The 13454-nt window shown below is 42.2% G+C and overlaps 1 protein-coding gene across 1 annotated transcript in view; it reads right to left on the bottom strand.

Moving 5' to 3' along the window:
- Nucleotides 1-13454, bottom strand: part of spop (speckle type BTB/POZ protein) — a 111207-nt gene that overhangs the window by 46846 nt on the left and 50907 nt on the right. The window contains exons 4-5 of the mRNA XM_050068954.1: nucleotides 13171-13292; nucleotides 8946-9097 (exon numbers count right to left, since the gene is read on the bottom strand). Of these exons, the coding sequence (XP_049924911.1) occupies nucleotides 8946-9097; nucleotides 13171-13292 (274 nt within the window). The remainder of the gene's footprint in view (nucleotides 1-8945; nucleotides 9098-13170; nucleotides 13293-13454) is intronic.

Raw genomic sequence — 13454 nt, 5'->3', positions numbered from 1 at the left:
AAAACACACGGACAAACAAGGAGAAACAAGATTATTTGGGAGACTTTCACAACGTGATTAAGCCCTGCGTGTGTGAATGTGTGTGCGAAAGAGAAAGTTTGTTATGAATCATGGCCATAAGCAGCGGAGAAACAATGGCGAAAGAGGCTGGGTGCAGGAAGTATTGCCTGCAGGGAGCTTTTAACACTTCAGAAGAAAACAGAATCTCTCCCTCTCCCTCTTTCACTCTCTGTATCCTCTCGCTGCCACATAAAGACTAGTGGTAAACATGAGACAGAACTGCTGTGCCTCTTTGGCCAAGAAGTGAGAAATTGCAGGGATCAAAGCAGTCCAATTATCATGTGTTTATGGAGTGCCAATTATCTCTGACAGTGGCAGGAAGGATTCTGTTACACTCAGTTGCACTACAAAGACACAGGAAAGGTGCTGGAGTTCTTGTGTGTACAATAGTCACACTGTGGGGGCGGTCACAGCTATCTACAGTCACCTAACAGTCACAAATGCTCACATACAAGGTCAAAAGATAATGACTATGGACTATGACTGCTGCAGAGATCACAGCAAATTAAAGCTAATTGCTGATAGAAAGGAAGCGAGGCACTCACACATAAATTCTGCAAGTAACTGGAGCTCTGTTGGAGGGATGTAACACCATTCTTTGGAGAAATTACATCACTCGCCATTTTGTTAATGAGTTGAAAATGCTTCCTCAGGCACTGCTCTGGGATTTCTGAATGTGTTCAGCCGAGACAAGCTTCAGACCCTTTCTGAGTATAGAGATGTCTTTGTCCATTCCTATCAGTGTAGACACTCCTCGCCACACGGTGAGCGTAATAACTTAAGGCTGTCTGTGTCTGTTATTATCTAGACTGTCCTATAAAGGCTTAAATGGCATCAAACAATGCAGGAACACCAATTCACTATTCACGTAAGTGAGTATGATGGTAACATTTTATTTATCGAGCACCTTTTGAAACCTAAGTTACAAAGTGCTGTACAAAAGGAAAGAGGTTAAAAGAATAACGTATGACCACAACAATACCATTACAACACAATTAGCAGCATCACAGCTTAAAACAGAGTACATGATTCAAGTACAAAAACACTGCAAAAAGATAGGTCTTCGGCTGTGACTTAAAACCTTCAAGAGAGTTTGCTGATCTGACCCCCTGAGGGAGACCGCTCCACAACCTGGGGCCAAGGACAGCAAACGCACAGTCCCCTCATGTTTGCAGTCCTGAGTGAGATACACCAAGCCTAAAATTGATCAGCAGCCAATGAAGCAACATCAGAACCGGGGTGATGTGAGTGTGATATGAGGTCTTACTGAGTAGTCTTGGTGCAGACTTTTGAACTAACTGTAACCATGAAACAGCGTCGTGGCTTAGGCAGGAGTGAAGAGCATTACAGTAGTCTAAGTGGGAGGACACAAAAGAGTGGATCATCGTTTCTAACTGCTGGAGGAATAGTAGGGGATATCAGAAATAGGGGATATGTTTTTAGAGACCTGATCTGGGGCAAAAACCAGAATTTCAGTTTTACTGTGATTTAACTGGGGAAAATTTTGAGACATTTAGTTACCTTGGTAAGACACTTGTGCAGAATAGGTGAGACACGTGGTAAATAAGTGATGTAAAAGGTCACTGGGCATAACAGAAAGGTAAAGTTGTGTATCATCAGCATAGCAATGATAGAACATACAACGAAACTGATGGATATAAGTGCCCTTAGGGGAGCATTTATAATAAAAAGTCAAGTATTTTCTTTAACAGACATGATGTATCTGGATAATTGTGTTGAGAAACACGATCCAGGACCAAATTCACTATTAAAGATTCAATCACCGCAGGAGGTTTTGCGATACTCATTTGGCCAGACTGGAACAGTGTAATAGTGATGTGTCCCCAGTCTCCATACCATAGCTAAATCAGCAATTTGTACTTGAATCAAATCAGAAAGCTCACAAACCCAACAGGAATTTCCTGGAGGAGGATGTAAGTATTAAGAGGGTAGTGAGGTGCCTAGCAGGCTGGGATTTGCAAGAGATGTCTGATTTCAATATGCACGAGGATTATTTTAATGTAAATGTTATCATATCCTTAGAAGTTTGAACTAAACAACTATCTGAGACTTTTAAAATGGAAAACAGGATGAGCAATGAGCAACTAAAAAAGAAAAATAGACAAAATGAAAACAGCTGTGTCGATCCCGTGCCTGCTTGAGCGGCCTGAATTCTCACCAAAAGACACTGCATAAATGTTTTAGCCTTGATATAACCAATATCAGTAAATATTCTCATTGTCTTTTTCTTAGCTGATTGCACTGTGTGCCTGGCGCTAGGCTGCTAGGACTGTTTGAATTTAGAAGCGATGTCCGCTTGGATGGAATTGGTGACACAGATGTGCCATGGGAATTTCAAAATAAAGGTGTATCTTAAAGATATATAGAGATTTTTTTCACTTTGCATCAATGATGTAGGATTGTTGAATCATCACTGAATCGATATCCATTATCCCTATCGATGTTTCGTTAAACCCCTGATTTGCACATCAATACATTTTTCAAACTGTTGCTTTTATCATACTATACGCAAATTTTACACCGCGAAAAAGCGCAGTTTAAATGCAGGTGAGTATTTTGCATTTTTGTGTCATTTATTCATCACGCCAAAGGCATTTATTCAGGAGATTTTAGAGCCTCCAGTTTGTCATTTATGACATTTAAGACTTCTGCTACAGATGAACACAACCTATATCCATACACATTGAATTCGTGTGTTAATATCAGATGATGAAATATAATAAAGAAAACCCTTCAGTCTTCTTCAGGCCTGGTTAAAGGTCAGGGAATAGTGAAAGATTCCTGTTAAAAGTTGACTGAAACAGGCTATAATCTCAATACTGTCCCCACACACCCAGAGGTCATCACCTCTCACCTTTATACATCAGCAGTTTGTGCAGACTACACGTGTTTAGCCCCAGCAGTTCAAACTGATATCTCTTCAGGCTGCTCTTGCGTAGAGATCCCAACAGGAGATCTGCTGACAGATCACAGTGGGAAACACTAAGATGAAGTGTCAATGCTGCTGTAAGATCCTGTGTCAAATCCCCTGTTTGGATCTGAGGGAGCAGGCAGCCTAAGAGGGGATTGGTGGAGGAGTGCAGTGCATATGCAGTTATTCCCACCACTGCTCATGCAGGCGGTCCTTCACTGTAATCCCTAGCCCCCGGGGACTGTGTACGCAAAGACGCTGACAGAAATCACCATGCAAACACACACACCCATGCATAAGCATGCATGCAAGTACAAAAATTACAAATCCTTGCATTCTGCTTTTTCACAGCACTGTACTTTATTCATTGTTCTGGCACTGAGTGTAACAGAGGATGGGTGTCAGTGCTTCCAAAATAAGACTGAGTTTTATAGACCAAAGATCTTTCAACCAAAGACGAGCAGGTTTGAAAAGAGAGTCAAACTTTTGCGGCCTTGGTGCACTGTACTATTTGTGGCTGGGTAGACACTAAGTAATAGAAATACTACCTGAATCCCTCTCAAGGGTATGAAGAAAAAATCTTTCTCTGCTGACTTTCACCTACTCTTTCATGTCCTTTAAACGTGTTTGATAAGACCTAGCATGTGAGACCCAGATGAAGTCCCAAGGCTCAGACTCTCCTTGTGAAGTTGTGTTATTTGGGTATGAAAACAAGACTCGCAGTGATGAGTGAGGACTTCCCCAGTGGCAGTATCTAAAGCCTAACTCGGGTGTGAGGAGAGGGGTTGGCAGGAGAGTGAGATTGGGGGGGCAGCCATGAGGAAGAGGTGAGGAAAGGTGAGAGGGAATGCTGAAAGAAGCTCCAGCAGACTAGTGGGGGAGGGAGAGAGAGGTGTGACTTCTTCAGTGCTTACCCGTGACAGCGAGGTGCTTCTGTGTGTGCGTATGTGTGAATGTGCACATGTATATAGGAATCAATGATGAGGGTGTGTGTGTGAGTGTGTGCTGAGCTCAGCTAACGCCATGCTGCCATTTCTAGTGGGGCATCAGAAACCTGCACTGGCAGAGAATCAACTGCAGGTCAGATCGCTGGCGCTTGCTCTTTCAGTGAGCCGGCCAAGGTGGCAGGAGTACAACCACTCTGCCAGAATACCAAAAAATCTGGACAGTGGTGGAGGGGGTCGGCACAACTGAGATGTGAGAGTATGAAAAAAACCGACAGATTAAAAAGCGTAGACAGGAGACTGTGTTCTTTGTCAAACACACATCATAATTATGATGGAACTTGCGTGAAAAATCACAGTTACAATATATATAGATACCACTCAATAACAACAGATATGATTTTCAAGTTTGATAGTTCCCCGGCATTGAGGAGTGAAGTTTCTCACCCTGCCAAAAAAAAAAGACTGAAGGTGACGGGAAAGGTGAGAAAAACGAGGTCTGAGCTGCAGACAGGGAGAAGACAAGGAGAGCGGGAGCGACGCCATGGTGTTTAAGTGAGCGGGGCATCCATATTCAGGCGGAGGGCCCAGGGGCATGGTTGGCACACAGAACGAGAAGGTCGCCAGAAGACGGGCTGGCATGTAGAAAAATAACAGCCGACACAGCAGCCAGAGTCAACATCTCTCTTCCTGTCTGTCACTCTTTTGGCCTTCTCTTTTCACACATTCAACTTAAGCAAAATCCCTACACTAACCACCACTCACAACCACGCTAACATCCATTCCCCAATCTTTCAAAACATATCGACGTGAAAGGGCAATTAGCAAAGCCATTACCTGACAAGTCTATACAACTGTGTATTTATCTGACCAGTAACAGAGTTTAAAAAGCTAATATAAAACTTTATTCTCTCCACACATCGATTCATATTGCATAAACCAGACAGAAAAACATATAAACATGACACACAGTCTTTCCAGGAAGAAAATCTAATCTCTATTGAAGATTGAGCTCTATAAACTGGTGTCAGCACAAACATGTCTATTGACATCCTTTCCACCAATGTCAATACCATCTGATTATGTAAAGACTGACCAATAGCTTCAACTCTATTAGCCATGCTCCACTCACCCACACAGAATGCCTGATCACCTCCATCAGTCACTGAGGGCAACAGACTCTGACAAGCTCACACACAGAGCTTCAATTAACTGAAACCAAGAGAGGAAAAAACACACTGAATCTCCAGCTACAAAATATAGAAGCAGCCCACAGCAAAAACCTGCTGTAACTAGACTCTCCGGCCAACTCATACACACATAAGCTCACTTAGCCTTTGGCTACAAAACAACAAAACCATTGTCTGTAGGGGAGACTTAACAAGGAGACTATTTGAATACAAAACAGCTTGCGGCAGAGGATGAGAACTTTCCATCTCTCCTCTCCGAGCTGTCAGAACAGGAGTCTGCAGGGGGGCAGATGTTTTCTCTGGCAAAAGGAGAGGGAGGAGGGGGGGTGTCAAGAGACAAGTTACAACCCACCCAACAGCCTCAGAGGAGCGAACCAGCACATTAAGCCAGGGAGAGAAATGATGTGGCCAAGCCGAGAGTACGAGCGTACGGTGTGGGGAGGGGGGGTTTGTGGGCTACCACTGCTGCCTGAATCTATCTCCATTAGCAAGTAGGGACCATCAGAGGATCCAGACACAGACACACACTCTCTAGTGGGGGCTCAAGGGCTGACTGATGCCGATGTGATGTTTCATCAGATAACGTCAAGCTTTCCAGTCAAAATCTGCCATCGTAGTACAGCCTTCAAATGTTGGACTGTGTTTTTAAACCTCCTCCTTAAAGTACTGCAGGGATGCCTCAACTCTCAATATGCACATGCCAGTCAACACAAATCAAAATTTATATCTGCTCAGAGAGTCTGGGTAAAATTAAACAATGAGTGTATGACCAATGCTTTTGCATTAGCCTGGCTTGTAAGCGAGCGATTGCCTCATCCAAGAGCTACAAAAGACAGAAATTCAAACCGACACGTCAAACACAGACTTCAGCTCCTCAGTTGTTCAGCTCAGCACTGAGAATTTCCATCTGCAGGATTCTGACATTTGCCTTCGATAGCAATGTTACTCTGCTATATTTCAGTACAGTGTACTCACTACAGTTTCAAAACATCTGTGTCTTTACTGATTATCCACTCAGTCTTCTACCTAACTATTCCTGTTTAAAGTACTCATAAAGTACGAGGCCCAGTATGCATTGTATTAGAAATGTTCCCATAGGGACAAAGTGTATAAGCAGGCCAAGCAGTGACCTGCCACATAAACAGTCCACAGCCACCCAGCTTTCTTAATTAAGGCACTTTGTTTTTATTTGGCCTCTTTTGCTAGAGGCCTGGATTAAATTGGATTCTAAATGATCCAGAACCGATAGAGCAATCTTTACTGCCATATTCTTAGACAGAGTGCTCACTAAGCTGTCACAAATATGCTGGCAGTTGGGTAATTTTCTCCTGTGACAGGGCGAGCGAAGTGGAGGGCCCAGGTCTCCCCAGGGGGATTGTGGGAAGATTGGAGGAGGGCATATGGCAAGAATGGGATGGGGTGTGCACCATAGAGCACACCATTTATAGGCGAAAGCCCCTTGAGACACAAAAAGAGAGGAGGAGAGGAAAATGAGATCCTCTTCACTTCACTCGGTATTCCCCATATTCAGGCTTTTCTGGGGTCATTTAAGAGAGCAGTGCTCATGAAATGGCCAAGCAGTGAAGTCACACACCTCAAAGGCCTGTTTATTACTTATACCTCAGGCAAATCTTCTCCACAATACCTTACAGCCACCAGCATACAGTATGATAGCCAGGAGAGGAAGCTTTAAGGACAATAACCACAGTGAGGTTCAGCTTTCGTGAGCCTGTTGCTGCGAGTTAGGAGGTGGTATTGCAACATTACAGGGCAGAAGTGGAATAAAAAAAGGATAAAAGAAAAAGAAAGTGACATTGTGAATGTGAAAGAGAGCTGAGAGAGAGAGAGGTCTGAGTGAGCAAATGAGGGAGCGAAAGTTACACACGCGGAGGTGGGGGTGTCAAGTTCACATGGGGGAATGTTTCTCAGCAGGAAAAATGATTTCCCTTTCTACACAACCTGCACCGCAGGGGGTTGTACACAGTTTCACCGCATACGCCTCCGATTCAAACACACTTCCGCCTCCCACCTCTTCTCTCCTCTGCCTCCCTCCCACTCGCCCCATCCTCCCTCCTCCACGCTTCCTGTACAGTACGCTGCAGGGCACTGGGAAAGAGGGAGGCAGCCAGAAAGCCTGATAACCAGGAAGCGGTCACATCTGGCCCTCACTAATTCAATTCCACACAAGTTTGCTTTTTCCTCCCCATAACATAACCTAATTAAAAAAAAGCAGGAATTGGAGGCACATTCATTTCCAATTCATCAACAGGGAGAGAGGCGGACGAAGACTTCTAAAAAGGTTGGGCCTTTTTTAATTAAAATCAAAATTGCCCCACGCTACTTTGAATTATATATTTACTAGAAATGAATCCAACCAGCAGTGATTACACAAGCCCATATGGCTATCAATACCTCACATTATTAGACACACTTGGAGTATTAGACACACTCCCCACCTCCTGCATTTACAAATTTCAGTGCCCCAAAGACACAGGTGTGACAGAGTTTTTAATTTTGAACCTCTCCAACTTTGAGATATCCTCAGTTTTTTTGCTGAACATAGACTTATATGCGAGTCTGAATAGTTTTTCAGTTATTAATGCCAACTTATTTCCAAGTTAAGAAAAATATAGAAGTGATTGACAGTCACGAGAAATGAGGACCCGTGTTCCAGAGTGCTGGGGTCTCATTTATAACGTACGCACAAACGAGGCCTGAAAGCAGCGTACGGCATCTCCCACTCAAAAGTTGTGATCTAGAAAAACAAACTAGACAGGAGAATGTGCGTACCTGTAGGGAAACTCTGACCCGTCTGTACGAACATAGTAGAGAAAGGGGAAATTGCCGACGCAGATGGTGAGGTGGTAAACTGAAGCCAGATTGTTGAAAATAAACAGGAGAGAAATCAGTATACGTAGAATGATGCCTTTCACGCTTTAAATTACACTTCACATCACACGTCACTTAAAGATCCACTTTCTTAAGTGGAGCACAAAGGAGAGAGACGGACTGTACGCTGCTGTCAAACATGGTCAGCTGTGGAGCACACCACAGCTGCTGAAACGCACACATCAAATAGCATGTAATACCTGCATAACAGAGCGTCAATGGTTTTCAATAATACCTTCTAATACTGTGCATATATCACCGAGTATGACAAGTTTTCGTATTGTTTTTGTGTGTAAAATCACTGCAGTGAACACGGCTGTGCTGTCACTGGAGACATGACAGTGGCTGCCACACACACTTTGCCTTCTCCAGTGACCTTGCCTACATCTTCACCACCTGCACATGTGGATTGTGTAAATTAGCAATGTCTGGGAATAAAGCCAGTGACAGCTCTTGCGCAATCATTACATATATCTTAATTCTGAACACAGGCCAAGCTCGCCTTAACAAACTTAAATAAATAAATTGTGTTCGCCTTTCAAATTTCTTCAAATGATATCTCAGGGTTGGGGATACCAGCGATTGTCGTGGTTATTTTTGCACGGTGTGAAGTCATCATACTGCACTGGCAATCAGTTGTTGCCACGATTCACTGTAAAGAACCATTGGTCAGCAGGTTAATTTCAATGTATCAACATTCTTGAGTAGCTTAGAATTGACCATTTATGGTTGAATGTGGGCGTGTTGAGGGCGGGACATGAGGCTGATCCATGTATGGAATATTCCAAGTCGATTTAGGATTTATAAAAGGCAGGCATACGCACAGTTTTACAAACAGTTTGTCCGCATTCACACTTTTACTATGGACCCTACACATTGTCTTATAAATTAGACCCCTGGTCAGCATCAACTGATTTTGGTCACACTTACCCATTGCTTTGGTCTCCTCTCCCTTGGCATTGAGGATTGAAAACTTAAACTTGGCGCGCACCTCACTTTTTGGGCAGCTGACTAAGAGCAAGTAAAGTGACAGATAGTCTTTACTCTCCTCATCCAGACCTTTAGGGTTCACACGCAAACACCTGGAGGCAGGAAAACAAAGAAACATACCAATCAGACAGATGAAGCTAAAGTGATGCTTTGAATCCTGGAAGCATTGTGTACACCATGTTTGTATTCAATAATAATATTATCCTATCACTAATGACACCATGGCTATTAGAATGTACTGTATGTCTGAGTTATTCTGTAAAGACTGTTGCCGATTTTGCATCCTTGACTACACAGTCAGATCTATTGATTTCATGCACAACCCTTCACTTGAGCCAAAGTGATGGTATGATAGTATTGATTCTGCAATGCATGCTACTATGTAAGATGTATCATTACATCTGTGTAAATGAAGTGGAATATACAGCCCTGAATAAGCCTTTTTTTTACAAAGCTGGAATCAAAACCATGCTCTATCTATTCACTCCATAATGAAAAGCTTTCAGTTTCACAAAGTTTTATAGGCAGCTGAGACGAAAGCACATGGACCAAAGAGCGAAGAGTCTGAGCCTTTTTCACACACAGCAATAAGAGCATGAATGCCAATATTTCAATGTCAAACAGCAATAAACTGGCAAAAGCACAACATTCCACAGTTCAAGCATGCACGGGAGAAGAGAGGAAATGGCTCCACATCAGCAATGCAACAGAAAGTACCTCAGTGCTGCTGCTGTATCGATATGATACTGTACTGTTTAAGCATCGTAGCTGAAACCGAACATTGATTACTTCACCCCCTCCCTCTCCCTCTGAATAGGCACGCAGCTTTCTAGGTAACCTTCCTGAAAATAAACGAGAGATAACTCTACTAAACCTACTGCAGATTCAATGTTCCACTTTCTTTCGGAACAAAAATACATCAGAAACACAAACAATATATTTTACCCAGGGTATTCAAAAGATTTGCTGCGTTCAGTACATTAATGCTGCGGGGGAGTCACAGTCTCTTTATGTTTACATAGAGCAGTTTCATAAAAGAATCCTTGTGCTTTTGTAGCATATGGGTTTTTTGTTGCGCAGGCTTTTATATGGTTTCAGAACAGAAAAATGAAACACATCACCATGTGAACTATTACTTAACATGTGAAGCATCTGGAAGCTGTTATTCTGCTAAACCATTTGAGACAAATACATTTTACAAACAGTAACAATCTTAATGCGATGGAGCTCCTTAGACACAACACTGACAAGAAAAATCAATATCTATACATTTATTCTGTAATGTATTATTCAGACGGCAATCGCCCAATAGCTCGACTCAAATTAACCCTATTATAAAAACTATTGGAGGGTAAAAGAAAAAGGCACTCTGACTTTACATTTAAGATTTTTCGTACTGACAATATACTGCCGAATGCGTAGGCCATAGGTTTTTTTCTAATGCTGTTGATAACATATCCTACATTGACAAGTTCTTGAATTCATCAGCGTAAGGCTTTTCATTACTGTTGTTGTTACAATCTGTGCTCCCTTGCTGTAATGCCTAAAGGTGAAGGGCTGACCTGCAGTGCACTCTGGAGCTCATTTCTTTAACAAGCATCTATGAGAGCCCCCAAGACACAGGCAAAAAATGCCACTGACAGCGAGGGGTGACACAGAGGGCTTGAAAAGACCAGTCACAATTGTTCACTTAGATAAGATGAAAAAGCAGGTAAATGGTCTCGTCTGAGCACTTACAGGAGGAAGTGGACTAATGGCATAAAGTCCAAAAACAACTTAGGTTGATGTGGTATTTGAAGAAAAAGCCAGGCCATTCTCGAAAATTGCACATCTCCATTTATTTCTAATTTAAGCAGGTAACTTAACAAACCCAGGCCCACTGTTGTGTGTTATTTTACCTGAGGCTACAGCCACAGTCATTACTTTTAGCCCCCTCCAAATGGCCATGTTTTTGTATGAGATACAAAATCTGTTTCCCCGCTCTCTGGAAGCTCTTCTGTGAACATGAAACCATGGCATTTTATGACACTGTTCAATATGAAAGTGCACGTGGCTCTTGTATCTGTAGCCTATCTCTAGTCTACTTTATACTTAAAGGGGACCTGTCATGCTCATTTTCAGGTTCAGACTTGTATTTTGTGGGGCTCTAATAGAACATGTTTGCATGATTCAATGTTCAAAAATCGCTTTATTTTCCTCATAGTGTCTGTGCTAGAACATCTAGCATCACCCTCTATCTGAAATGCTCTGTTTGAGCGCCCCTCCTGAAAAAGCCCATTCTGCTCTGATTGGTCAGCGTTTCTGAATCTTATGTATCTCAGTGTCTCTGAACAGTCATTGTGTCATTAGTGACACTTTCTACCGTAAAAAAAATCACTAATAAGCTTCTGAACACAACAGGACACGTTCCAGCAGGAATATGATCCAAAATCGGGGAGAAATTAACAACATAAGCAATCAAGACTACAAGTTTCCCTGACATGACATGTAGCTATAAGTAACAGTGTAGGCTACGAAATGTAAACACGCACAGTAGTGTGCCTGGACCAGATGACAATGGCGTCAGCTTGTCTCGAAAGTAGAAAAACATGACAAAAAATACAGACAAGTAAAATAGGTCCCCTTTAATACAAACAGGGTAGCTGCGTATGTTGATCTAATTTATTATCGTAAGCAAAAGTTCAACCCATCAGCCCGTTGGAGTCTGGTTGTCACTGGAATCAAGTTAAGAAAGGTCACCAAGATGTTCTTCACCCAAGCTACTTTATTCAGGTGTGATAAGTAATCCTTCAGTGTTCTAGGTCTCAAACCAAGTCCAGCATAGTGGTGTCAAAAATAGTGATTCATTGATTCATATTGATGAAAACTGTTTCAGTACTCATTTCCTGCAGTACTGATACACTGAGACAGCTTCACTTTCTCACTCTCTCTTAATGTTAATGTTTTCTAAAGTCATTCTGCTGTTCTCTGCCTCTAACCAAGAAAAGAAAAGTCATTGCTGTCATGTCCTAGCCTTGTTATCCTTATCTTTCAATAAAAATTGTAAATTTTCAGCCCTGAAAGTCATTTTTTTTCCTGTGGTTTCAAAAATAGTATTGAATATCAATATTTATTAAGGTATTGCATTCAAGTTAGAAATTCGTATAAACACTAGCCCAGCAATATTTTCCAGAGCAAACCACCGCAGACTGAAATCTTATTTCTCCACTAAATGTTTGTTTTAACAAGTAACCGAAGCCTTCTTTCCACTGTCCTACATCGTATGAAGGGAGTAAAGGAGGAAGTCAGGCCATATAGTGTAAAGACCGACAAAGTCTATGGAGGGAGAAGGGTCAAGGGGTGGTGGACAGGTCAAACATACACAGGACATTGACCCAGGGGACTGTGGGTTATGTCGTGTGTGAAACCAAAAGTCAGCGTTGAGTTATTTTAAGTCATGCCACGTCATCATTATGTTAAGTAGGTGACGAGATGATGCCAAATCGTAATCCTTCTCCTAACCTCGAGTGCGGTTAAGATATCACATAAACCACTGTATGAGGACACCTTGCAGTGTGACACATCAATATTTAGAGCAGGTCCTCAAGTACATTTTTTATGGGAGCCACACCCATACTGCCTTGCCACTGCAGACTGTTGACTACCTCTGTGACCTCTGGTAAAGTAATGAGCAAGGCCTCCCCAAAATTTTTGCCTCTTCTACAGAGGACGTGATGACAGAAATTCCTTCTCTAAATATGAATACTTAACTAGCTATATAATTTACATTAATTTCCTGTGTTAGTGTGCTTAATTTTATGTGAGTCACATATACGTGCATTTGTCCTGACATTAATCATGGTTATATTTTTCACTCTGAGCCCATTACAATGTGAGGAAGTGAAGATACAGCCAGACTAAATTCAAGCATGACTAAGTGCTACAAAAATTATTATTCCAAACACACATGTGAGTAAATGTGAGTGGTGATACAGACGAGATGAAGGCACACTAGATGCCACTGAAGCAGGCAACTGGATGCTTCAATCTCTTGAAAACAATGTTGTACCTCTCAAAGATGCAACAAGTGGATAACGCTTGAGAGAGCTGTTGGAGAAAATGTTCCCCAACAACTGTTTCAGAGCGAGAATGTTGCATCTTGAATATCTCACCAGCCTTCACTTACCATTTAAGTTTGTCGTTGGCTCCTGAGGAGAAAGTGGAGCTTTTGATGACCTCTCCCATCTCCTCGCGACAGAAGCTGAAGTTGTTGATGGTCCACATGTAGGAGAACTTCACCACTTTGATCTGTATGAAAAAGACACAGGTAGCTGAAACCACATCTCCTTTTTTTTATATATTTATCTATTCTATATGGGTAAGTGGTGTTTGGTCAGCCCGGACTTCAAAACCGCACATCAAAACTGCCTTTCATCTTAATAAACACCGACAACAAACGGAAGGAAAGAA

Source organism: Epinephelus moara, chromosome 18 (genome assembly GCF_006386435.1).
Source record: "Epinephelus moara isolate mb chromosome 18, YSFRI_EMoa_1.0, whole genome shotgun sequence".
NCBI lineage: Eukaryota > Metazoa > Chordata > Actinopteri > Perciformes > Serranidae > Epinephelus > Epinephelus moara.
The sequence above is the reverse complement of the archived record's forward strand: the minus strand, read 5'-3'. Positions and strand labels throughout refer to the sequence as shown.